The sequence below is a fragment of the Eleginops maclovinus genome, chromosome 21, assembly GCF_036324505.1.
Source record: "Eleginops maclovinus isolate JMC-PN-2008 ecotype Puerto Natales chromosome 21, JC_Emac_rtc_rv5, whole genome shotgun sequence".
In the NCBI taxonomy this organism is placed as follows: Eukaryota; Metazoa; Chordata; class Actinopteri; order Perciformes; family Eleginopidae; genus Eleginops; species Eleginops maclovinus.
The window spans coordinates 9,543,888-9,571,492 of NC_086369.1; the positions used below are offsets into that span (position 1 = coordinate 9,543,888).

The window sequence follows — 27,605 nt, forward strand, 5'->3', positions numbered from 1 at the left end:
ACTTAAACAAACAATGATACAAAACGCAATCCCAGAGATTCGTGTCTCATCAGATTCAAAAAAAAGAAAAGAAAAGTTATGATGTCACCAACTTAAACAAACAATGATACAAAACGCAATCCCAGAGATTCGTGTCTCATCAGATTCAAAAAAAAGATATGATGTCACCAACTTAAACAAACAATGATACAAAACGCAATCCCAGAGATTCGTGTCTCATCAGATTCAAAAAAAAGAAAAGAAAAGTTATGATGTCACCAACTTAAACAAACAATGATACAAAACGCAATCCCAGAGATTCGTGTCTCATCAGATTCAAAAAAAAGAAAAAAAAAAGATATGATGTCACCAACTTAAACAAACAATGATACAAAACGCAATCCCAGAGATTCGTGTCTCATCAGATTCAAAAAAAAGAAAAGAAAAGTTATGATGTCACCAACTTAAACAAACAATGATACAAAACGCAATCCCAGAGATTCGTGTCTCATCAGATTCAAAAAAAAGAAAAGAAAAGTTATGATGTCACCAACTTAAACAAACAATGATACAAAACGCAATCCCAGAGATTCGTGTCTCATCAGATTCAAAAAAAAGAAAAAAAAAGATATGATGTCACCAACTTAAACAAACAATGATACAAAACGCAATCCCAGAGATTCGTGTCTCATCAGATTCAAAAAAAAGAAAAGAAAAGTTATGATGTCACCAACTTAAACAAACAATGATACAAAACGCAATCCCAGAGATTCGTGTCTCATCAGATTCAAAAAAAAGAAAAAAAAAAGTTATGATGTCACCAACTTAAACAAACAATGATACAAAACGCAATCCCAGAGATTCGTGTCTCATCAGATTAAAAAAAAAGAAAAAGAAAAGATATGATGTCACCAACTTAAACAAACAATGATACAAAACGCAATCCCAGAGATTCGTGTCTCATCAGATTCCAAAAAAAGAAAAGAAAAAGTTATGATGTCACCAACTTAAACAAACAATGATACAAAACGCAATCCCAGAGATTCGTGTCTCATCAGATTCGAAAAAAAGAAAAAGAAAAGTTATGATGTCACCAACTTAAACAAACAATGATACAAAACGCAATCCCAGAGATTCGTGTCTCATCAGATCCAAAAAAAAGAAAAGAAAAGTTATGATGTCACCAACTTAAACAAACAATGATACAAAACGCAATCCCAGAGATTCGTGTCTCATCAGATTCAAAAAAAAAAAAAAAGTTATGATGTCACCAACTTAAACAAACAATGATACAAAACGCAATCCCAGAGATTTGTGTCTCATCAGATTAAAAAAAAAGAAAAAAAAAAGATATGATGTCACCAACTTAAACAAACAATGATACAAAACGCAATCCCAGAGATTCGTGTCTCATCAGATTCAAAAAAAAGAAAAGAAAAGTTATGATGTCACCAACTTAAACAAACAATGATACAAAACGCAATCCCAGAGATTCGTGTCTCATCAGATTCAAAAAAAAGAAAAGAAAAGTTATGATGTCACCAACTTAAACAAACAATGATACAAAACGCAATCCCAGAGATTCGTGTCTCATCAGATTCAAAAAAAAGAAAAGAAAAGTTATGATGTCACCAACTTAAACAAACAATGATACAAAACGCAATCCCAGAGATTCGTGTCTCATCAGATTCAAAAAAGAAAGAAAAGTTATGATGTCACCAACTTAAACAAACAATGATACAAAACGCAATCCCAGAGATTCGTGTCTCATCAGATTCAAAAAAAGAAAGAAAAGTTATGATGTCACCAACTTAAACAAACAATGATACAAAACGCAATCCCAGAGATTCGTGTCTCATCAGATTCGAAAAAAAGAAAAACAATTTAAAAAAAAGAAACGGAAGGTTTAAGAGAGAACTGAAAAGATAAAGAGTGAAAATGGTGAGCAAAGAGGAGGGATCATGAGGACATAGATTGAGAGATTTTGGTGTCTTGTATTGAAAAATCTTACAAGGAAAAGCTGAAGAATGAACTTGATTATGATTCATACTGAGATGACGGAGTTAAACAGAGAATGTGACTACACTTTCTTAAAGGTAAGAATAAACCTTTTTTTTCCAAATGCCATGGAAAACAGTAAAAGGCACACACATCTGCGGGGCGACAAGTCTTTTTTGCAGAGTTCCACTTAATTGCTCGTGGCATCGACCAAAATGTCGGAATAACAGAAAGCCTGACCCTGAGCTACTTGCTTCCTCAATTTAATTATCCCAAACATGACAGCTATTGAAGTCTTTCCCTCTCTATTCATTATAGACAATATAAGATGCCTACTCGGCTTCATTCCCCACTGTGTGTGGCTTCATATTGGAGGCTCTGTGTTAAATTGAGGAGGGGAAGACAACAGTTTTTCTGTGTATCAGTGTGACATGAAAGATGAGCTGCAATAACTCCAGAAGATGGCCCTTAAATATTACTCCTTTAAAGTTTTCGATGTACTTTAAAAGTAAACCTTGTTATTGCAGCATCATACAACTGTTGTAACTATGACTGATAAAGTTTCACACAGTGATAGAGGCTGAGTTTTTTAACAAGCTGATGCTGATCAAAGTCTTTCAGCTTTGACCTGTTTCTATTTTTTTTCAATGTCGGTCCCCCTCGACAAGCTCCTTAAAGCTAACTCTTCTGAGACTCCTTTGTCATTATTATGCAAATGACAGTATTCCACACTGTCTTGCTTTGTTGTGTATAAATTGCATAGTAATTAGGAGCGTGATGTATTTTGTGCCTGGGCACACTGATTAGGAAGGAAGAGAGTGATGCAGGGAGGAACACAACGCTGAGCTGAAGGGAGTTGTAAATTACCTGCGAGAACGATCTATACAGCGGACTTCTTCTAAGTGCTCTTCACACTGTAGTGTCAGCTGTGGACGACTCAAGGTTTCCACCTCGAGAGCACTCCTGCCTTTTCCATCAAACCCGAGTGCTCTCCGCATCATGGCAACCTTGTAAGAAATGCAATCTTTATACATCCTCTTCTTTTATTAACTAACCAACCTACAATGATTATCTTAAAAGCAACTGGATCCGTTATAGTTAATAAAGTCCAATCCTCAAAAGCTCCATTCTACACTTATAGAAATAACACACTCTTTATTGACACACAGTACAGCAGGGAGGAGTCAATTTAGGACGTCTGCAATGTTATTAGTTATCTTCAAACCTAATAAAGAGTGTGTATTGTAGGCGAGGGACATTGTTTCACAAGCAAGACAATATTACATGTGATTCTACATTGCCCTATTGAGTTAACACTGCGAGGCGTTGCTCTAAATGAATCCCAGTTTCCGATCACATTCAATTACACGTGTCAAGCGATACTGTATACATTACCCTGCGTGTTGCCTGTCTTAAGTGTTCAGAATAAACGCCTCCTGTCAGGTTTTCGAGGTAACATGCACCTAATTAAAAAAAAATGGAGTTAAAAGCTTGACAAACAATTTGTAATGTCAACACTACGCACCCCTGTCCTCCCTTGTTGTTGATTGGCTTGGTTAAACTGCCATACGAGAGAGGATAAGCTCTTTCTAATCACATCACCGTCTCCTTGAATTATAATTTGCATGAGCGCTCGGTTAATCTGGAGGGAAATTGGATTCGACCAGGGCCGTCTCTCTTGGGAAATTTCCACCTTTTAAAAAAGTCCAGTGCCGTCTGCTTTGATTAGAAGGCCAATGCCCTGTTTCTCCTTGTTAACAGATGCATCCTGAGCATGGTAAGATGCAGCCGCGTTTACAGCTCTCTAGCCATTCCATTCTTCAGGATTTTTTCTCTCATTAAAGGAAAATGTTGTGTCTATATTCAAATCAGGTCTTCAACAACATACGGCAGTGCGTGTTTATCACAGGGTATTTATACTTAGACAGAGTAAACAGTAAAAACCTGCTCCTTTCCTGTCATTTTGTTCCACAGTTAGTGTTATAAATGAGATCGTTGTAGCTGAGAGACGTTCCCTCCAGCAGGAATGTTAGAGCAGCTCCTCATTTTTATGGCCAGAACAGCTTCCATATTTTGACATTTACTCGGAGCCTTTGGGTATCTATAGCCAGGCCTCCGAGGAGCCGAATGGTAATGGCCAGCGATAACCTTTTCGGTAGACAGCTGGTAAACATTAAGGACCAGAAAAAGGGAATACTTATACTCCTTTTATTTGCGCTGCCTTTAATAATTTCACATTGATGGCTTATCAGTTTTTCTGATACAGTAAACACAGATGTGGTTTGTCTCGCTGTCGTTCTACAAATACACACCTACATGAGTTTTCTTTCTACGCTCATGACCAACACACATACACTTTTGACTCTCTTGTTGGTTGACACTTCTTTTCAGAGCTCTTGTCTTGTTTTCTGTCACACTTTGTATCTCGCTCTTATCTTGCTCTATAACTCTTTGTCACCAGGAGGAAATGTCAATACACACAGGCACACAGAGATGACGCTGCAAGCGGTATGCAATGAAACTAAAGGGTCTGTAAACACACACAAATACAGGGTAAGCGAGTAAGTTGCATCGCGTCACAACTACTCTTCTCTGTTCTTATTTCATTCCATCTTGAAGTGGCCCTATTCTTTTTAGGGTTTTCCATTTCCTGTAGTCTGTAATCTAGGTTTTTGTGGATGTATGTGGCCTATACTTCCAAGAGGCTATAATACCAAAGTTCACACCAGAGGGAGTTTCTCTAACAATCAGATGTTCAAACACTAAAGCTTGAATTATACTTAACAGCCCTTAGCTTACGTCTTGCGTTTATGTTAATGACTCGAGGCGTTTATACTTCATTTTGCTTTGTCGGCGGTTGCGTGTGCTGCGTGGCGATTCCAATGACGACCTTAGCTAAGCCTACTACGTTGAAAGGAAATTCACCGTATGCTCATACCGTCGGACCTCTTCTGACAGTCTCTCTTCCAGTGGATTCATGTTGTTGCTTCTTCTTCGTCGCTTTCTACCTTGACGTTCGAAAACAGCGGGGTTTTATTAGGGGATGAAACCGGAAGATGTGAACATGCCGCCGGACGTGATGTAGATAGTGGCTTGCGCCAGTGCTTACGTCTTGCGTCTTACGTAAAAGTTAGAAAATTGAGGTGACACACGCGAGCACGCAAGGGGGGGCTTGCAACCGCGCAAGGGCTTGCGATGCGTCTTGCGTTGCGTCTTTTTTCACCTACTATAAATCAAGTTTAACTGACACATCCAAAATGTGTGAATATGTCTTTCAGATGGTTGGAGAGATATTAAAATGTTGTGTTTCTGTCTATGGCTGTGTGTATGGGTGTACCAGGCCAAAAATGTGTCAGTAATAGTAGCAGGCAGAGAGGTTAGACCCTGATGGTCCAGTGACCCGCGGAGTAAACACTCATGAACTCATGTTCCCATCGATCAGACAGAAGGACAGGCATGACTCACACACAGATGCACACTGAAATACACACTTCCAGTACTCATTTTAGCTACTAAAGAAAAGTTTTGATGTGTCCCTGTACAGTTACGATATTGCAACGTTTCATGTTATATTAAGTCATCACAACTCAGTTTTAATGAGCATATGAGGAAATGTTAGTGATTCTTTTGATCACATAGTACATTTGTTAAAATAATATATTTTATAATGTATACACATATACTCAATATATACCATCCTTTCACTTGTGTAAACAACAGCCTCAACACTTACGATCCCCTCTCCGTTTCTTATATGTCCCCCCTCAGGATTGCTACAGCGCTCACATAGGAAACCTGAGTTGTGTTGAGATCCCACATCAATGTCAGAGGTGTTTACTAGCCAATGAACTGTATCGATTCACTGAGCAAGGTGGATTTGAGTTGTGGCAGAACTGGGGAGGTTTCTGCCCTCTGCTGAGGAGCACTGTGAATTTTGAGGAGGTGAATATCGATCTGAAATTACCCCTGTGGCCCCCCATCAACTAACATGATACTGGAGGGATCGTGCACACGGCCTGCTGTGTGTGTATAGATCTTGGTTCTGACCTAACTATGGCACCAACATTATTTTGAACCAAAGATCAAGGCTGCTTTCATCTTCAATTCTTTAAAAGCCCAAAGCAATACAGCTGGGATTCCCCAAAAATGCTCTTAGGGGAACAGGTAGAGAGAAGTCAGGAGTGATGGGGGCTGAAGGGGAACCGTGATGGCTTTGGCAAGCTTTGAGCATCCAGAAGGTTTTGGATGAATGAGTGCCCTGTGCAACCTTGAAGCCCAGCCAAAATGAATCAGTAAAATGACTGACTACCAGTACACAAGCTAAGCCTTGATACATGAATTATCCATGGACCTCCGAGGAACAGACACATGTGGGTGGATGGTCGATGGCGGGGGAGAACATTGAAGGTAGAAAAAGATGTCCTGGAAGAATAAAGAGACAGGAGTTAAGAGATGAAGCTAGAGAAGAGGAAGAGAAGGACGAAGGGAGCAGATGTCAGAGTGGGCTTATCTTGCTGGGTGATGCCTTCCCCTAGCCACTACTCCAGGTCACTACTTTCTGTCAGAGTCCAAGGTGAATGTCTCTCAGCAAGGGGGTGGGTGGGTGTGTGTGTGTGTGTGTACTGCGCTGGTGAAAGGCCCTGAGCAAATGCTGGCAGGGTGGTGCAAAGTTGATGGAGCAAGGGAGTGAGTGAGTGATGCCCCGGGTTCAAGGCTGTCAGCCAGGCTAATGGAGGGCGCCACACTTGGCCGCCCACTGACTGACAGGTGCCAACCGAGGCCTTCGTCAACCAAGCACCAAGTCGGCGGTGCCAGCTCGCCTACGGTGGAGAAGGATGATGACACAGAGATCGCTCTCTCGGCTAATGCTGACACACATGGCGCATGCACACCCTTCTGAGCCTGTCACTTAGTGAGGAGCGTAGGCCGAGAGATGAGATGGTCTTAAAAGTACCCTGACTCATCAAGGATAGACAAGAGGGTCATGTTGCCTCTTTGAAATCGGAGTCACCATTATCAGTTCCATTTTCACGCTGGCAGGTTGACCTGTGATCTCTTCTGGCCCACATACAGGACCACAGTTTCTCTTCATTTACAGACAGTATCCCTTCAGGATATTAACCTCAGACACTCATGGTACAGCAAGAAAGAGGAGATTCTTATAAACTATCAAGCATACAAGTAAAAGGATGGAGTTTTTGTTGTGCAATTAGACAGTATATTAAGTGACACAGAATACATATAAATAGGAAAAGGGAAACATTTTAACAGGCAACAAGTAAAACAACTCACATTCTAACCTATTTACACATGACTAAATCTATACAGAATAAGACCATTAGATAAAACAAAGCCAGTAATTGATGGTAAGCGTGGTTTCAAACCTGTTAATGTGTATATGAAATAAAAAAAAACTCTGACAATAAAAAAAGAGGGTGAGTGGGTGATAGTTGAGTGAAAAGATCCAAAGTGAAAAATTAATTGTGTACAGATCAAACAGGAAGCTTTAAAAGTGGCAATTTTTTTGGAAATGTGAGTTGGATGACGAAAGAAGGGTTGGGGGGATGGCAGCTCCCCGAGTTGTCACCCTATCTACTTCAATGTATCAGGTTCTTGGTAAGAGACAGGCCATCTGAAAGAATGGGACCAGTCTAGTCAAGCAGCCAGATGAGTCCCGTCTTTTTTAATTGAGTAGCTGAGGCCTCAGAGGTCAGGGCTGTTCCTGACTGGGTCAGAGAAGGCCAGCCATGCTTCATAAGTGAGCCTAACTTCCTCCCTAAATTTCACGCAATGCTCCCCAGTCTGCAAAGAGCTTTTCTTAAGGCTTTACAGTAGAAGGTTTAGCAGGGGATGTGCGGGGATACGGTTTTCTCCACAGGAATACAAAGAAAAGTTAAACCATTGGCAAACAACGTAACAACACCGAAATGGAGTGTGGATTAGGAAATGCTTGGAATGAAAGACCTACACCTGCTCAATTGTGGTGTCAATGAAAAAGCCTGCACATTTGTGGGACCACAGCCATTCCAGCCATGAGGAAACAAAATACATTATTTTTTAATAATGGAAAGGATATGCTGAACTAGAGATGAAGAGCACACCCTTGAGAGGGACTCGGGACAGGATTGTAGAGAAGCATAGAGACAATGAGACACTGGTGTGTGAGAGGGAAGAGGAGTGAAACTGATGGCTGAGCTCAGGAGAGGGATTGGCTGCGCTAAAGAAACATGGGAAAAGACGAGCAGGAGTGCAAGTGCTCTTCATTTTGCCATCAACCACTAATTGTTCAGATCAAATTGCTGCCTGTGCATATATCTTGGGACAGTGTGAGTTTGCCTGAAGCAAAACCATTGACATTGTAATAACTCTTTAATTGCTATGGGCCCAAGCTTCATGAAGACATCAAGCCGTTTACCTACTAATGGCCTCTTCTTTTGTCAGGGATCAAGCCCCTTTCCCATAGCAGCATGATGGATGCCCTCCCACTGGCATCATCATCTGCCTCTCTCCAGTAGATTAAAGATAACCCCCGAAGCCGCAGTATACTGATGTGTTTTCCATGGCCTACTGTGTTTTACAAAGGTCAGGGTCTACTGTAAATTGGAATGTTAAAAGCAGTAGGACTTTATGCAATATATTGATGAGTGGACTAAACCTCTCCCCTGGCAGAGAAATAACTGGAGATTAGTGCTGTTAGGAAATGTAATGATACTGGAAAAATATTTGCTGACTGCATTTTGTGACGCTATGGATTAACTCTTGAGAGGTCAGGGCCAGATCCCGCAGCTTCACTCCTATCATCGTTAAGCTTCTGAAAGCAGTCAGCCATATTACCGATAACCCAATAGCTCCTTCTTTATGAGGAAAAAGAAGTAGCAGAGGACGAGAGAAAAGGAGATCAATGCTCATTTGTTGTCTTCTCATCAATGATCTAACGCCTATTGTTTAGCATCTAGATTGCTGTTGGTTTGGTCAATGACTGAGCCAGGACACTAGCTTTAACTGCAAAATATTCAAAAAAGGCATTTCAGTGGATTACTGGCTGTGTGTATCATTGTGTAGGTTAGGATAGCAACTATTGGCTTTCTGTGAATATTTGTGGTTCATTGTTGTTGGTATGATTTGCCAGGGTATTTCACTCTGGGTATTGTTTGAGATTCCCTCTGAGATTGAAGTACCATTACAGGTTCCTGTCCTGTTTTTGTCACATTACAAGTGGGGCTTTGTTCACTTTGGTCCTATTCATTTAAATATGAAGATAGATGCATTTGTATACACCTACACGTATTAATACTTTGTACTGTATTTATGCATTCCTGTGCATCTTGGCATTTGCTGTAAAGTCATAGGATGCAGCTTTTATAATGTTAAATACAGCTTTTGTATTTGTATCCCAGTGTACACATAGGCTTAGTATTGGTATGCTGTTGCCAGGCTATCCTAAACACCATGTGTGTGTTTTATGGGCGACACTGAATAGTTTAATCGTTGTGGTGGCAGTAAAATGCGGCTATGAAACAAAGGATGGTGCTGTTAAAAGAACTGCTTGTCTTATCCCAATAGAGCATGATATAATAATACTGTTGTTTTTTATTTTTAAAATAACTAATTTCCTTTCCATCTTGAGGGATGTGCATTTAGTTGCAATATACTACCTTGCAGGAATATCAGAGCAGCTTCTTTGCTATAGAGAGGCTACAAAACAGCACTGACATTAGAACAAAGCACTTTTGGGGAGCTAAATAGATTTAGAATAAGGAACACATAACTGTCAGTTAAGCAGGTGGAGGCACGTAGAAACAGCTGTTTGCTTTCCTCTGAAACAGCTCTTCCCCTCTTGTGTCTTTGGTCGTTGTTCATTTCTGTGTCAATGCTACAATAATAGAAGTGGAATTTGGCCAAAAGTTCTGTTTACAACCACAAAAAGGATGCAAGCTAAGAAATAATGTTCTGTATGTCTTTCAATGTCCTTTACTCTGATTTAGTATGATGTACAGTGCCATTTTATTGGTTTTTCTAGAGATACAAGAAGGTAACTGGTACGTGTGTTCTTCTGTGCGCGTTGGTTTGCGATGGGCAGTGCCAACAATCCGCAGGGGCTGATTTAGTATTTCTATTGAAACATATTAAGGTTATTATCTCATCCGAACCTTTTTCTACTGATAACAAATCTAAATTGTGAGTTGATAGCAGCAGTGATGTAAATGCTTATAGGGCAGAACAAGTGTTGTTCTGTTGCTTTGGAACACACAATTAACCCAAAATGAGGAGGTAACATTGATGAAAACCGATGAGGAACTATTCCTCTATTTTCTGTGAATATGAAATTAGTAACGATGTGTTGACGAGGCCTGCTCCATAGAGCCTTACTCCCGATTATTTTCTTGTCACCATGTTCAATTTGGAGCAGAGAGGAGCATAACGAGGCATGGCATGTCCAAAAAGTGAATCATACAACTCTCGTAATCAGTCATAGCCGACCACTGAACACAGCTGTTTGAAGACCGATGCTTTATACAATATCCTACTGTGATCACTGACTGCCCCTCTCTTCTCTGCTCTTCTCTTTTCTTCGCTGGTCTGTATAGTTGTTTCCATGAAGCCACTGCAGGTCTACCCGCTTAAGTCTTTATTCATCATCCCACTCAGTGCCATCAGCACTGTTTGGGATAGCTTAGTTATATAACTGGAAGTTATGTCATGTCACTGTAGTGAGCAACTGAGTCATACAACAGCTCACATTAGAAAATACAGCAGTTTGACTACAGGTACCTTCTACAGTTTTAAAGTACAGTTGCTTAGAGGAGTGAAATATGACAAATAAAAATGTGTATATTTAAGTATAAGCCACATTGGTTTACAAAGAAGCATAGGAAAAAAGTTCCTGAGTTGGGCTTATTCAGTGTTACAGTACAAACAACTTTATAAATATACCAAACTAACTAGAGAGAGCTAGCTGCGGACTATTTCTACTGTATATATAAAGAACATTTGCTCTGAAAAATGACCCGTGTAAAATGATGAACATCTTATTTCCTTTTGTATCCTCTAGTCTCCTATTGGCTCTCCCGGTCCAAAAAACACGAATGAAAGTTCTCTCTTGCCCTCCTCTTGAAATAACTTACCTTTCTGACCCAAACTCTTCCTCTTATCCTTGTCTCCTGCTTTAAACCTATCCCTTTCATTCTATAGTTCCTCTCTCTGCTCGCCCTCCTCCTACACATTGTGCTTCACCGCTAGTACGCAGCTGTAGCTTTAGATTGGATGGAAAGTGCTATTCCATTTGTTGGACGTCAGATTTCAAATGCCCCTCTCCTTGGGGGTGAGATAAGGAACTGGAGAATATAACAAAATGTTTGCAAGAGTTCCATGTAGAAGGTAATCTCAACCGGGGGCTCAACATGGAAGTCCCATTGCTGTTATCACACCAGAGTTACTACTGCTTTTTTTACTGCTTGAATAAATCACAATGTTTCTTTTTCGTAACTGTTGGGAGGATTAATATTGATGATGAGTGAGGAACTTGCATTAAGGGTGTACAACTGCAGAGTTGGGAACCATCTCTATCAATAGCATCCATGGAAAATGTTCGTACATGTACAATCCCAAGGCTCACGGTAGAGGGGGTTTCCGTCCCTGAAATATAAAGGTTATATGTTTACATTGGTGTTATTGGATTGCAAATTCAGAGGATAGAGGATTTGGGCCCCGGGCCTGGAGCTCTGCAGACAGACCCTTCTCAACAGCATTGCTACATTCTGGCACATAGGTTGATGCAGGGTGGAGATGGCCCGAGACATGCATAAGTGACAGTATGATATAGTACATTTATCCTTCCAGAAGTGATGGAGACTAACTGACATTTAGTTATTCAATTGACACGCTATGGAGAGACATGGCCTTATTTGCATTTAAGATGTAATTCTACCTAAGTGGTCAATACATTTGAGTTAAAATGACTATATTGATTATGTAATCCGATAATGCTGTCCCTCTGAATTTGAATGAATCGTCTGTGACTTTAGATAAGCCTGGGCTCATTGCATGTTGTCACATGTATTTACATTCACCAGTGCATAATGTCTTGTGTGACACTTAAAATGTCTGTACACATAAATGGAGATGGCACACAAGGACATTTTTTTATAACTGGAAATAGGGGAGGGAATTTTCCACATAGATCTGACAGGAAACATTTGTCCAGCAGAGAGAGAGAGTGTGTGTGTGTGTCAGGCTTCTGCATGGGGATATTATTTACTGCTGGTTGCCATTATGTAAAGACTGTGATCTTGTTGGTATTGTGTAGTGGCCAGTGCCTTGTCTATAGACGGATGAATGACCCACAATGATGAATGTTTTACTATACCCTTTAATACACACTCACTCACTCACTCACTCACTCACTCACTCACTCACTCACTCACTCACTCACTCACTCACTCACTCACTGACAAACGCAGTCACTCACACACTCAATACCTGACTATCGTTCTCTCACACACACATGCTCATTGAATAGCCGATTCACTGACACATCCATTCTTTCACACATGCACACACTCACTCATCCCCTCACTCCCAAACTCCCCTTCAGCTCTCTGTCTCACCACCTCATCAGCGCTTCCTTTCTCTCTCACACACACACACACACACACACACACACACACACACACACACACACACACACACACACACACACACACACACACACACACACACACACACACACACACACAGTTGCGGCTTTTTGTGGCTGCTGTTAGAGCTCACAGAAACTCCTGTCAAATCACACGCATGCTTCGTTGTGATCTTCCGCAGCTGCTGGCTGGTTTAGAGGCACTGAGAATAGAAAGGAGACATAATCCAGCATATAAACACAGTCTCAGCTCTGACCTTGAGCCAATGCGGGAATTTTAAGAGGAAGCTAGTCAAATACCTAGAAATATATGTTAATGCCCTTCAGGATTTCCTGTAGTTAATTTTCCTGATCCATTTGAGATTACACATCCAAGTAGCTTTGTGTCTTTGTATTATGGCTATTTTCAAATTAGCTAATGTTATGATCGTTTGTCAAAAGACAGCATGATCTCACCCTGTCACCCATGTATAGCAAGCTAAGCTCTTATGTTGATTTACTCTCGCTTCTCAAGCCTACCTTACCTTTAAGTCATGGTTTGTCATGTCACAACTTCACTTCACAAGGTTATTGCTAAGGCTGAGTGGAAACAAAACGTTCCACCTTGACAAAAGCCGTCCATTGTTAGTTTTTACGCAGCAGCAAAGGCACATACAGTAAATAACTTCATATAAGTGCTGTGTGTGTTAAAGCTCCAGCTGTATGCTTCCGCTGCGCTTGTATTTGTTCATGCTGTCTTTATTCCCATGCTTGGTTGGCTGGCTCATTAGCTGGTCAGTTATTGATTAGAAATAACGATCATATTCATCAAACTAATGAGCCACACAGCATAGATATGGTCAAAGGATCATTGAGGCCAATTATGGATTGGTTTATTCATTACACATAAACATATTACACAAGGGTACATTTTCTTAATACACACATACAGGAATACAAACAAGTGTGTGAGACAGAAAAAGAAGAGATCTGTGACTATATTTATTACTTCCATATTAAGGTATTTACAATTAATGCCAGCTAGTGATTCTGTAACATTTATTTAAAGTTGCGTCATTTCTTGAATAATACTGTTCCCAGATCTGCCATACAATCTGTTATATTCTGTTCTGTCTTATCTTGTGAATTTACATATAAATTATCACCCGAGTCCACTTGGATTTAATCCCACTCCCATTTCTATTAGTAACAGGCATTGTTTAGCATTTATCAGCTAAAGAGTCAGACATTTCCCTTAGGAGATCAGACCAAAACAGAGCTAAAATTAGAGTGAATATTGGACGTACATTCATCAAGTTGGCAGGAACGCCACTCCGATGCCAGCTTCACTTCCTGTCTGGTGGACAAGTCAAAACGCAACTTTTTCTTCTAGTTAGTTCACACTATAACTTAGAATCGGCTTGTTTCTGCCGTTTCGAAGTCGCCAACGATATTTGTGAATGTAGGGTTTATTGTGTGAGGATACAGTAAATCACAGTGCTGCGTGTGTGTCTTTCATACATATAAACTAAGAAGAGCCCTTGCTGTTAATCATACATGGTTCTGATGTATGGCCTGGCCAATAGAACCCGGCTCCCCATCCAAATGAAAGTGCTCCCGAGGCCGGGAGACGCAGCTAGGCTCGTTAGTCATCGTTTCCTCTTTGAGTATGTCTGTGTGCAATGGTGTGAATGCGTGCATAAAACTGGATCTTGCCCTCTGGCCTCAGATCGAAGACGAGGAGATAAAGGAAGAGGAGGAGGAGGAGAAAAAGAGACATGAAAAGAGTTGAGAGGCTCTGAGGATGTTGATGTGATGGCTGTGTGTGTATGTGTGCGACTTTGACAATCTCTGTCCATGTCTGCAGAAGCTAACAGCTGCAACAGATGAGCTTCAGGCTCTCTTTTACACTCTGGTTTCCATCACACAGCTTATAAACCGACGGCTTGTGACAGTCAGCAATAAAGTGTGACACACACATACTAACACACACACAGCACTTGCACGTCAGCAGCAGCCCTTGCTTTTTACACCTTGACATTAGTCCTTAATTTCAGTTTCACTCTCTCTGCGCTCCAGAAAGTCTAAACCCCTTTGTTACCAAGGCAACTGTGTGCCCACAGTTTATGAAGCTGTCCCTTTAAATTAGGGAGCAGGTGCTGAGCGGTGTGTGTGCTGTACCTTCATCATTAATTAAATAAAGAGATGATGATATCATGGCTGCTGCTTTGCTTTTCTGCTGTCACCAAGCCCTTATGTCATGTTATTACCACAGCTAATGCATAACCCTTTATGAACCCTTGATTTTCATTCAGTTTTCCTCTATTTCATTTAACTTCTTCTCTTTAATCATTGATCAATTTCCTTTACTGTAATTCAGGAGTTTGGCTCATTACAGTTAACAAGCTCTGTTGCCCGTTTGCCAAAAACACTTATCTTGCCACTCAGCTAAAATGCAGAGCATCAGCTCAACAATTACCAACTGTGTTTCACAGTGGCTCGCCTCCATCCAGCTAAGACCTTAACAGATTGTGTTTGAAGTGGCCGGCAGCTAAATGAGCCTGCCAGCAGAAAGCAGTGTGTTGCATTCACATGCTAGTTTTGAACAATTTTGAGCTGGTTCCTCCTTATGTTTCTGGAATCTAGGAAACTCACATAGTATGCATTTTAAAAGAGTCTGCACCTCCCCCTGTCCCTCCTTCTCTCTCTTTGTTGAGATGGCTATACTGCTGAGAAATCTTACATAACCACATTCAAAGACAGTGAAAAGGGAGGGAGGGAGTGGGAGAGAGACAAAGAGGGCAACACAGAGGGCAGAGAGCGCACTCAAAGGAATAACAGCAAAGGGAGATGAGTAGACCGTAGATCTGTATACAAAGACATATGTCTGATTAATTCTTAAATACATCACATAATAACTTTGCATTTACATTTAAGTCATACACCGAGCAGAACTGTGCACATGTATTTCAACTGTTTGCTCGATTAAATTCAAAGGCCTCCGATCTTGTCTGCCAACTGCCCATTGTGTGCGCTTACTTTTATCACGGACCGTGGAAACAATGTCCACCCGCAGAATTTTCCATTCAAAGAAGCGCTTCTCCTCTATTCAAATGACCTCAACTGACCTCATGTTTGGCAGATTTCCCACCACACACACGCTTCCTCCTGCTTGTGTCTGCCTGATCAGGATTTCACTGTGTGGTTGGTGCTGCTCAGGATTCGTGTTTTTGCCGGTGAACTCTGTTACCTTGTTCCTCCGTGAATGTATTCTGTGTTGGATAACACCTCAAACTGTGAGATGTTTTGGTCAAGCAGAAAGTCTTCCTTATCTCTATCTGACTCTCCAAGATTCATCCTGGAGAATCTTTTACTGTGCATACCTGTCCGACTCAAGTGTGCATTCCTGTCTGTCTTCAGTCAGTTCAGGAACGTCCGGCATACAGGGACAAGAATCTTCATCATATTAAAACACTTTGGACAGGAAATGAAACTTTTCTTGTCAACTCTTGTTCTTTTCTCGTTCTTGCTATAACTCGTCAAACCAGCCAGTCAACATAGTCCCACAGAAAAAAAACAAGAAAACCATGGAGGTCCTGTTTGTGTTTCACCCTAAAAAGATATGAAGTAACAACAAAAATAATGTTGGATTTGTCTTGATAGTGGTGTGGTGAGGACAAGCCATGGGGATTATAAAAATGGTGTATTGTTGGTAGTCAATTCCATAGCAGTGTGTATTTAAATCCTGTCATTCCTGTGTAAATGTTTGCCTGATGCCGTTGTTGTGTCAGCCACGAATATTCCGAGCCTTAAAAGAAGGGAATCTGGGAAAATGTGCACTTAAGATATGATTATGTTGAGATTTTATATATTTTCCGTAAAAGTATGGCTCCTTTTTAAAAACCATATATCACAGAATATTCCCATTTATGTTGTACGTGACATTTATCTCCTGGGAATAGTGACATGTATGATGGATAATGATCGTGATATGAAGGGTGCGGGTCTGTCCTTGATTGTGCATCTTCGCAATTCTGTGCCAACGTGGCCAGTCGTGAGCCATTAGGCATTGACATCTGTTATATCAGGCATATTTAAACACTTTCTTGGCACTATAAGTTAGTTTGAAAGTACTCATTTCCTCAGAAGTCATTAAAAAGTCAAGTGAGTCAATGTCGTGGTATCCATGCATGCAAAAACATTAGGGCATAGCTATTCACAAAATGAATATACTAATTAACAGCTATTTCTTAACTTAACAGTTAATACAGTAATTATACAGCTGTGTCTATCAGGGGATTGTATTTAATAGTTTGCGGTATATATTCTGTGCTTCTTTAAAGCTCAAATGTCTTATTATGCAAACTCTTTACATACAGAACATGCATATGCAACCTCCCTGCTGCTCGTACAATAAAACATCTCGAAGAATAAAGACGATGGCAGGCAGCCCTTATGAAAAAAAGTCATTCTCACTTGCAGGGTCTCTTTAATTGGAGAGCTTCTCCCAGAGAACACATCAAGAATGTGTCTGCTAATGAGACCTTCCCGATAGAATTCATATTTGCCTAACAGACAGGGGTGTATTGAGCTTTAACTTTAACAGTTTATTAACTCAATTCTGTCCAAAAGCTTTGATATAATATGCAAAGTATCAGTTGGCAGTGTGAAATATCTCATTGGTATATCACTCCACAAATCCTGTATGTGAGAGACATGATGTATATATTAAGAGAACCCCAACCCTCCATGCAGACCCTATGATTTGATAAATGTCATTCTGAAATGATGAATGTCTTTAAAGCATTAAGCATAAAACATTTAAAATGTTTTTTTATTTTCATCTCACTCTAAAATGAGTCACCTGCTTTGAGATCAACTTGATGGAAATGTATCTGAACATTGAGGTTATTCCTTGGAGCGGGATGACCTCTGCTTTTCAATGTCCCCTGATCTCTCTCATAGCATGTAGCTCCGATGCTTTGGAATCCTCCTGACATGTAATCTGCCCGACTCTGCTTACACACGTGTAATATGTTTGACCATAAGTGTGTGTGAGTATCAGGTTGTGTTTTTCACTTAACATTGATGATGGTCTTGTGTGCCTGGGCTCCAATACTGACATGTAATCTGTTAATAGCAGTGTGTGTGACGTGAGCAGAGTGGGTTAAACTGACATCCAGCCCACTCTGCTGTGTGTGTTCGACACCGCCTTCTCCAGCAGTGTCACTGGAAGAGACATTTAGACATGTTGGTAGTTGGTCCTTCACGCCTGGCTTATTATAGTGTCACATAAAGTAAAGGAACCTGAAGGCAACCGAACCCCATCCAGTGCTGTATCTGTTATGCCCCTTGGTGCATGTCTGCATATATTTTCTTATTTGTGTCTGCCGTATGCTGAGCTTTTTAGAAAAATAAAACTTGTCCGATGGACTCACTCTGTACTGGAGATTCTGGTTCTAAATTACCTCAGAGATTAATTAACCATGTGTGTTAACATTTCTTGCAATATGTTCACCAACAAATACACAGATAGTGATACATGTGATAAAGGACAACATATCGTATGTCATTTTGTCATATTCTTCTCTGCTCTTCTGGCCGCAGTGCATCTCTTAAAGGCCATTTTTCACATTGTTTATAGCCTAGTTTTAGAGTCTCTTTGTGTCACTCCGGACCACTAGTCTCCCTGGGTCTGATGCCAGGTTGGCCTGTTCTGTAATTGGTCCATGGAAAGGAATTTATATTCATTGAATATTCTAAGGAGTATACTCAGAAATTGAACTGTAAGTGGAACATGACAGGTCTGTTTTTGTGTCTACTTTATCGATATTTTCTGTGAGCAAGACCCCAAATTGGAAAAGGATACCTTATTTTGAAGCAGTCACACACAAATGAAGTCAGTAATTGGTAGAAAAATTCTCATTGTTGCCTGATAGACAGTGCGATGATCTTTTTTTTTTTAAACCCATACTGTTTCGAGAATGCCTACTACGCCTTCTTTCGCCTCTTTCTGCCTCTCTCTGGTTACTACGGGTGTGTCGAGTCAAGCATAAGTGCTAATGAAAGGCCTCAATCTACGATCAATGAACTTCCTTCCATTACTTCATCCTCTCATTTCCCAATCCTGTCAATAGAGAAGGGTGTGGAGGAAGAGCCTTAATGGACGCTGATGAAGAGGAGGCTCTTGATTGGAAACAAGCTTTTCTGATTAACCTAGCACTCAGAGTGAGCAGAACAGAAAGGGGTGGGTTCCATCAAGAGAGATGATTATGTAAGATTCTTATTCTGATTGGAAATAAATCCTTTTTTCCCCATATTTTTAAAACAAATTTGAACAGCCTCAGCTCAAGTTGGAGTTGAATATTGAAAGATCATCTTCAATTCCTGCTTGCTTATTCATTTTGATGTTCCCAGTCAAAAGAAAACTTTGCTATCTTGTTTTTTTTTAAATGGCAGGACATTTGACTGACTTTCACTAGGTAAACATTATCCTCATTTTTTATTCTGAAGTAGTTGTCTTTGCAAATCCAGTCATCCAACTTAAGGTTTCCAGTCTTGAATAAATACCTGGGCTCCACTCAGGAGTACAACTCATTCTTTATCCGGGGCAGGTGCCCTTTGTGACAGACGGCTGCTTTAATGGATCCCCCTGTCAGACTGGAGCTTTGTCACCCCTCAGCTACCCTGCTCCCCTCAGCTTTACTGCATCAATCATGGGCTGCTCCACCAGCGTTAAGTCTTATTTCCTTCCAACAGAGGGCGTGGAAGTGACTCAATGTTTCTGAAATATACACTAGTTTCCTACAAAGCATGGACGGTACAGAAGCAAACTATTGTAGGACAAGACTCCCACACCAGAACAATTATTACAATCCAGCTACCACTATGTCCCATACACACACAGCTTAGCAGTTTGCAATTTGTGTCTATTAGAGGTGAGGGAGGCTGATGAAAAATAGTCCCGAGTAATTTGTTCTTCCACTGATTCTCATCCCGAAACAATCTAACACAAGGTTCAACCATGTGGCATCTATATGTGTGTGTTGTTGAAAAATGGCATAATGTTGCATCACTTATCGGCAGACAGCTGGTAGCCAAGATCAGAGGGACAGGGGGGTTGGGGTTGCAACACCAATGTTAACTGACTGTATGACATTTACACACACAATGCCAAGTGCACACAAGCACACACACTCCAATTTATTTTTCCATTCCGTCATCCAGCTCCCTGCCGAGCCGCTCAGAATAACACACCTGTATGAGGCTCAGAGCTGAGGTGTGTAGCCACATAGATTCCTCATGCATCTCCTTTTGAAGGAAATACTCACAGCAGAGTGTTTGGAGATGCATTAAGTATCTCACCAGAAGAATAACCAGGAACCTATTGTTCTGCTATGCCACCTAGTGGTTAACTCGATCCAGTTCCTAATGCTGGAACAGAGATTAAATAAGATGTAATTCTGTAGACATCAGAACAAGCTTAGTAAACACCCTAAGGTGTTGTCCCCTGACAACCTGATCCTTATTTTGTATTTCATTTACTACTTTAAGCATGTTCTACTGTAATGTACTTGTTTCTGAGTGGGCGTTTCAATTATCATTTAATACTACAACCGATAGCAACAATAATTAAAATAATGAGGTGAACTAAGGTTGATCCTGTAACTATAATCCTTAACCTCCACTTAAATTGCGTATTCCCTTGCTTCCAAGGTGATTAATGCACAGGTAATTAAGGAAGCTGGTGCGCACACCGTAATAGATGACCCTACCTTTCTGCCCTCAAACAGTCGACCTCAGAAAGTTATCAAGGAAATGAGTCCGGGTGCTGCAGGGATTCCCTTTCAGGATGAAAGGTCAGGTCGATCAGCGCTCATTCTGACTAATGGAACAAAAGTCAGTACTCCTAATGTCCAAAGGGAAATTCCCTTTGTTCTAATGCTCATTTCCAGCAGCTCAGAGGTCATAGAGCACTGTAAAAGGGCATCGTTCACACTCCTCAATAATCCATTTTATTACACGATCGCTATTTTGACAAAAGAAAATAAGGGAGCACATTACTTTAAATACCTTACATACTGATAGATGAAAACCAGCCTTTAAGATAAATATATGGATGATGATATTCTGCCTGAGATACCAAGAGTAGGGTTTTGATTTTAGTGTTGGCCTTTGTTTTCTGTGTGTCATTGTTTGTAGGTCTTTTAGGAAACAAAAAATGGAATAGGGGGTTGAGAGATGAAATCTGAAACTAAATTGTTTCACAAGTAGTACAGTATTTTGTATTGTTTTTAATCTATTTTCCTCCTATAAAACGCTCAATCCATAGTGGATTGGTTTCAAGATTGCAATCTTTTGCTCTCCACACTGACTGCAAACTGAATACGAACAAAACCCGCTGAAACCGGACTGGTCAATATGCCTGAAATGGGATTGATCGGGCTACAAATCCTGTCCTTCTGCCTACAGATTCTTCAGTCATGTGTAGAATGATTGGTTTGACTTGGTCAAGATCGTGTGATGCCATTCTTATTTAATTCCACTTTGTGCTTTATATTTTCCTTGTGATGAATGACACTTTCAAGCAATTACGCAAGGGCTTTGTCAGCTTGGCTTGAGTGTTTTGGATTCAAGCAGCGTTTCCCTGGCTCTGAATATGACCAGGAACACATCGAGCTTGTCCAGATGGCGTTCAGCCAGCCAGCTTGTACAATATTTAAAGCCGTCTCAGTGGATATAAAGATCTGCACTTTTTCTTTCCCGCCAAAGAGCGATGGAGCGGAGGAGAATGTGTCTGTGAATGAGAATCTCCTCCTCTTCCATTGTCACTGTGTGTGTGTGTGTGAGTGACACAGAACAGAGCGGCTGAGAAAAAAACTCACATCCTCATCCTCATCCATCTCCCCCCCACACACACACACGCACGCACACACTCCAGTTGTTATTAATGGCCTGTATCCATGAACTTGTGATTTTCAGATATGAAATCCCGGTCCTGATGGAAACACAGATACGTACTGTACTAGTACTCACTCAGAATATACACACTCATCCGCATTGTTAGTGAGTAGCAACAGCTGTGGGTTATGTAAGTGACACTCTTAGTGACAAAAACTGAAAGTATTATAAGCTGGAAATATTCTGTGCTCTGCAAAGACGGCATTTTCCCGATTTTATGAGATGGTGATTATCACTGGAAAATAAAGCTTCACATATTCACTCGTATTCTTTTTTTTATTCTGAAGCAACCCACATGCAAATCTCACACATACCTGCATATAAAACCTTTGATTTGATGTGGTTCTGTTAGCTCAGCACAAAATAATTTTCCCAAATATAGAAATGTGATCTGTAGTCGGTGTTTTCCCATTGACAGTAATGCATTGCTCTATAGCCTGTGATGTACCAGTGTTCAGAGAGCGCTGTTGTCCAGCAGGGGGAGTGGGTGCTCAGCTGTACAGGGAAGCCCCCATGCTCCAGATGGTATTGATAAAGCGTTACAGGGCTTATGCTGAAATGGTGTCACACTTTAAAACCTTTTGAAGACAGTACTTATATTTCATCAGCATTCAGTTAAAGTAAATGGGAAACCAGGAAGTCTGATGTCCTGATTTGTTCTGTCAGCAACCCAGTTAGCATTGACCGTCACTCACCAGGTGCCTCTGTTCTGTCGCTCAAAAACCTGAACAAGATTTTAGGACATTTTATGTTTCCAGTGCGACCCGGATGCAGTCATCGTGCAAATGCTGTATACGCAACAATCCTACATGTTCATTTAAACATTTCTACCTTGGATTTCCACCATTTTTGAGGAAGTAGAGAGAGAAAAGCACTTCAAGAATCATATAGGCATATATCATGATTTAACAAATATTAAGAAAATCTAAAAGGGCATACTTTCGGCTTTAGAACTATTATTGCAGAAAGACTATAAAGTAATATATAATGTTAATGAATGCTGAATCTTTGTCCACTAAAATAGTATGTAACTCTGATACGCTACATATTTGTATTTCATTCTAAACTAAGGGATATTCATTTTATTTTATTTCTGACTCTGAGACTCTTAGTTCGGAGCTGGTTTATCGACCCCTAATCTTTTTCTCCTTCATCCACTTGCTCTATAACAGAGATTATGCTCCTTATTTCTAATCCAGCAGCACATTGCAGCATGCCCTGTAGCAGACAGGGAAGACGGGTTTGGGAAGGCGCTGTATGGTGTCTGACATCAGGTTAATCAGGGGCAGATAAATCTACTTTACTGCTCTCCAATCCTCTCTCATCTCTCCTGCTCAGCTGGAAGAAAGATGTTCCTGAAGAGTTTATCCTTCCCACCTTCGTTTCACAGCGGGCCGGGTTTCCCTCAGTTATAATCACACTGAGTAGGTGGAGTCTAATCATGTCTAAACCAAATGCCAAGGCAGCTAAAAAGGTTTTTTCATTACCTTATTTCTCTCTTTCTTTGTTTTTCTTATGGAGTCACCTTCAATGCCCCCTTTTCCACTTCTCTTTTCATCCTTTTTGTGTTCACTTTTTCAACCCAATTCCAACCTGCCTTTCTTCTTACCCCTCTTTTGTCCAAAATGTATATTATTCTTTACTTTAACAGTCCTTCCGCCTTTCTGTCCCATCTTTTTTTAGCCTTTGCCTTCCTCTATTTATTCATGGTATTCACTTCATATGTCCTTTCTTGCTTGCTTGCTAGATGCCTTATTTCAGTTATAGAACAACATGGATTGTAAAGAGCCTTGGTAAATCCACATGACTGATTGAATGCTATATATAAGGGCCTGTTGTGTAAATCAGTTGTTTTTAATCCCTGTGTGGTGGTTATTGTTGGAGGTCATCCGCTCATAGAAGGTTGATGATGGATCCTAATGTTTAAGAAGGAGGTCAAAGAAAACAATATACTACCATCTAAAATACTTTAATCTTTCTTAACAGACAATATGAAGTGGAGAATTACATTATTTATTATAGTGACATACTTTTTTTGGAGTCTTTTTTGCCAATATCTGTTTTTAATGTCATACAGTCCACCTACAACTAATACAAGTACTCTGTTTCTCACTCATTTACAAAAGCAATAGCATCTACAACAGACAGAGCTATCCAATGTTTTGGTGCAAACCATTTTTGTTCCATATAAAGCAAGCCTTATCAAACAAAAAACAAGTTTGGTATTCAGTTTTCCCCTTTAAGTGCACACTGTGTTGTATAATCAATGGACCTTACATGGTCCGAAATGCGCAGTCTGCACTCTGTGCTTTTTTGGATGTGTTTTAGTGCATTGTGATAATCTCCCCGAGCTTCATAAAGCAGCAACCCTGAATCAGATTATCAGCTGCTACACACTGAATTGGAAAACCTCCAAGCTTAGCATTCTGATGAAATATAGTTTGGACTGTTAACCTCTGAGATCAATTCTTTTCTGATGCTCTCGGAGGGAAAGGGGTATTATGGTCAACAACATCTTTGATGTGCCTCAAATGTGTGTGTGCATGGATGAATGATTATTGGACAACAGATAAGAGGAGTGGAACAAGACCCGAGTGACCTCATTGCTCTAGACTTCTTAGAACAGACAATAATAAAAAAGTTTTGTATTATTTATTGGACTTTAAAAATGAACTGACGTTAAATCCTCTTGTGTTGACATTTAATCCTGCTGTGTGTGTGTGTGTGTGTGTGTGTGTGTGTGTGTGTGTGTGTGTGTGTGTGTGTGTGTGTGTGTGTGTGTGTGTGTGTGTGTGTGTGTGTGTGTGTGTGTGTGTGTGTGTGTGTGTGTGTGTGTGTGTGTGTGTGTGTGTGTGTCATCTGCCATCAACTAAACACAGCACTGTGTCTTAACAGGAACACGCACACTCACAGCTTGCTGCTTTTACAGTTTGGGAGGCCGCAGAGTAAACAAACAGGGGCTGCTTCTGGGAATGACTCACTGTAATAACTCCAAAGTGTTCTGAGGCATCGTCTTCCCTGTACAGCAGTCCCCAGAACTGGATGCGCCTAGCAGAAGAGGATCAAAAATCAAAGCCCTGTAGACGGGGTGCTAGCTCTGTAAGATTACTGCTAATGTGACAGTCATTAGAATCAGACAGGGAATCCATTAATCCAATTAAATTTGTTTGACAACGTTATATGAGCTATTTTAATAAACTAATACTTTAACAACATCTTGTCATATCAACCTAAAGACTAAAATATTTTAAAATTGTGACGCATGTCTGCAAGCACTTTGTAAGGCAGTAGAGCTTTTTAAAGCAGCTTTACTTATGGCTGCATCTACCTACACTTACACATGTACGTACAGACACACACACACACACACACACACTCTCTGCTGGATATGGCCAGATGGTGTAATCCCTTAGTATTCCCTGTGTTTCACATTTTTTCCCCTCCTGTGTTGGGATTATGCTGTTGTCCAATCAGATTTCGGCCCACTCTCCTGTGATGATGTGGGATGAATGATAGGCAGAAGGGGAGGGTGAGTGAGGAAGGCGTGCAGAATACACACTGCACGTTGGCTTGTACAACATTGCCTTTTGGATATAGACGCTCCTTTTTGGCAAAACTGGGTCACACCACCACTTCCCAGGTAAGAGCCGATCAGAGCCAGGTGCTGAGGAATGGGAGAAGAACTGTTTAACATATTTTTTATTATTCATCATACCTCCTGCTTTAAAATGTAAAACAAATACTTTTACATTTAACTGATGCATAAATAGATAAAAAAATAAATATGCTTCGCGATTATCTGTCTCTCTCTATATGAAAAAAGAAGACTTTTCTCATTAGCTTTATTGATTTTGTGATTGATTCAGGGTTCTAAATTAAGATGTTATTGCTATGTTCATGTCTCATTGTGTGTGTTACTATGTGTGTGAACATGGGTATTTTGATGCTTTGAAGGGTTAAATTTACCTAGAATAGCAGCTTATTTTCCCTTCCTTTCTAGTGTGTAGGACTAAAAATTCAGTTGTTGTGAATAAACATTCTTTTGCTATCTACGCTTACCTAAAATCACTTCCCCAGGGTTTTGACATTTTAATCCCAATTCTGAAACCATATACTCTTTCAGCAGTGTCAGAGGTTCTGCACAAAAGCTTCCACCGAATACAATCAGTCTGACTGAGCTTTATCTTTCTCTCTTCACGCGCAGGTCAGTGCTTCCTGTGTATGGTGGATGTGGTGCCTGTGAAGAACGAAGATGGCGTGGTGATCATGTTCATCCTGAACTTTGAGGGCATGATTGATGAAACACCAATAGCCCGCAAACAGGAACTGAACCACCGCCTGCCCACCTGGCTTGTCACCGGTAAATACTCACTCAGCTCCTTCACTTGTTGTTTCCTTGTTTTAACCTAACCAATTGCTTTCTGCCTTAGCAATTTTCATGTTTTTCCTCACTGATAATACTGTAAATCTGAGCATATTTTCAATTTATTTCATGAAAAAAGCTCAGAAAAAAAGAGTGGTACAACAGAGGAGAGCTTGTTGGCTTTTTGCTGACGCAACGTTTTAAAGAGCGCTTAAAACCATCCAAGCACTGTCTGTCCATTTACATTCCCTTTTCAATAACTAAAGTGGTCTTAGTATGATCAACCAGTGAGAAATGACAACCGTCACTCCAATTCACCCGGATCATCCGCTAATGTTTTTGTTCTTTTTAGCAAAAAGGCCACCTGGTCTCATGTGAGTAATTCTGTTCCTTTAAATCCTGGGTATTTTTTGGGAGAAGGTTTGATGCACTTAAAATTGTAGAAGGATAACCCTTGGGGACAACATCTAAAGTAGTCCAGCTATAATATTAACCAGATTTTTTCTTATATTAACTTTGTGGCTTAACAAAAAATCTCCCAAATTCTTGTAGATTGTTTTGAAAGCCGTATTTAGAGCTCATTTAATTTTCCATTTCCCCCCTTTTCCTCCTCTTCCCCTGTAGGACGTCCACGAGGCTTCAAACTGCGTCTCCCCAATCTGCGCTCCTTGTCCAACAGTAAAGCGTCTTTGGACGACTCAGAGGCGGCTAAAATCCCCACTGCTACACCCCTGCCGGTACTCTCAGACAACCACAGTCACGAGTCCTTAGGCCTGGGGGAGTACCTTCATCTTCCTCCTTTGCCACTGAACCACCAGGACCATATCAGTGGAAGCAGGTAGGCCCTATGGAAGACATGTGTGAGACCTTGAGGTGGGTCAGCAGAGCCTTATTCCAAATACTGATTATGAATGCTAGGCTTTGTGCACAGGAATTTAAGCTTGGTACAATATTTTATATAGTTAAATTTTTACCTTAAAATGTTCTGCAATCCTTCTGTCTGAATAATATTAGCCAGGCTTTGGTGTTTAATGTTTTAATCGGATACTTTCAACTTATTTAGATTTGAAATTTTTATTTTGTCATTAAAATGAACCCTCCAAAATTCCCTTTTGTTGCAAATATAATGGGGAAATAAATCCTTTAAATTAGAAGACACCACATCTCACAGTTGCTTTAGTACAAGTCAATGTACAACGTCTGGGGCCATATTTTAAAAACCTGAATGCCAGTTCTTCCCTGGCCAAATGTTGCCTTATTTTCTAGTTATTTACCCACTTTCCCATCAAACTTCACATGACATGATAGATTTCTCAAGAAATTAATTCCCATTATGTCCTTTTCTGTTTCCTAGGTCAGCTCTACAGAGTTGGCCAGAAGACCGTCAGGAAGACCAGCACACTTTACTGGGCCCTGACCGACCTTTAACCTCTCATCCACCTCCACAAAGATCCCACCTGGGTCCCCTTGCCCAGTCGTCACCCTGCGTAGCACCCCACCACCGCCTCAGCTTAAACCAGGACGCCTTAGGCTCCAATTGCTCTCTAACTCACAGCCGTTCGCGGGACAGCTTCCACAGTATGCGTCGCGCATCCTCCGTAGACGAGATCGAGGCCATGAGGCCGGACTGGGACAGAAAGAAACGCCAAGCCAGTATCCGGCCGGGTAGCACTGGTGAGGAAGAGCAGC

At 40.6% G+C, this 27,605-nt stretch overlaps 1 protein-coding gene across 1 annotated transcript in view; it reads left to right on the forward strand.

Moving 5' to 3' along the window:
- Positions 1-27,605, forward strand: part of kcnh2b (potassium voltage-gated channel, subfamily H (eag-related), member 2b) — a 206,982-nt gene that overhangs the window by 91,848 nt on the left and 87,529 nt on the right. Inside the window, exons 3-5 of the mRNA XM_063912531.1 lie at positions 25,758-25,913; positions 26,541-26,754; positions 27,271-27,590. Coding sequence (XP_063768601.1) covers positions 25,758-25,913; positions 26,541-26,754; positions 27,271-27,590 — 690 coding nt within the window. The remainder of the gene's footprint in view (positions 1-25,757; positions 25,914-26,540; positions 26,755-27,270; positions 27,591-27,605) is intronic.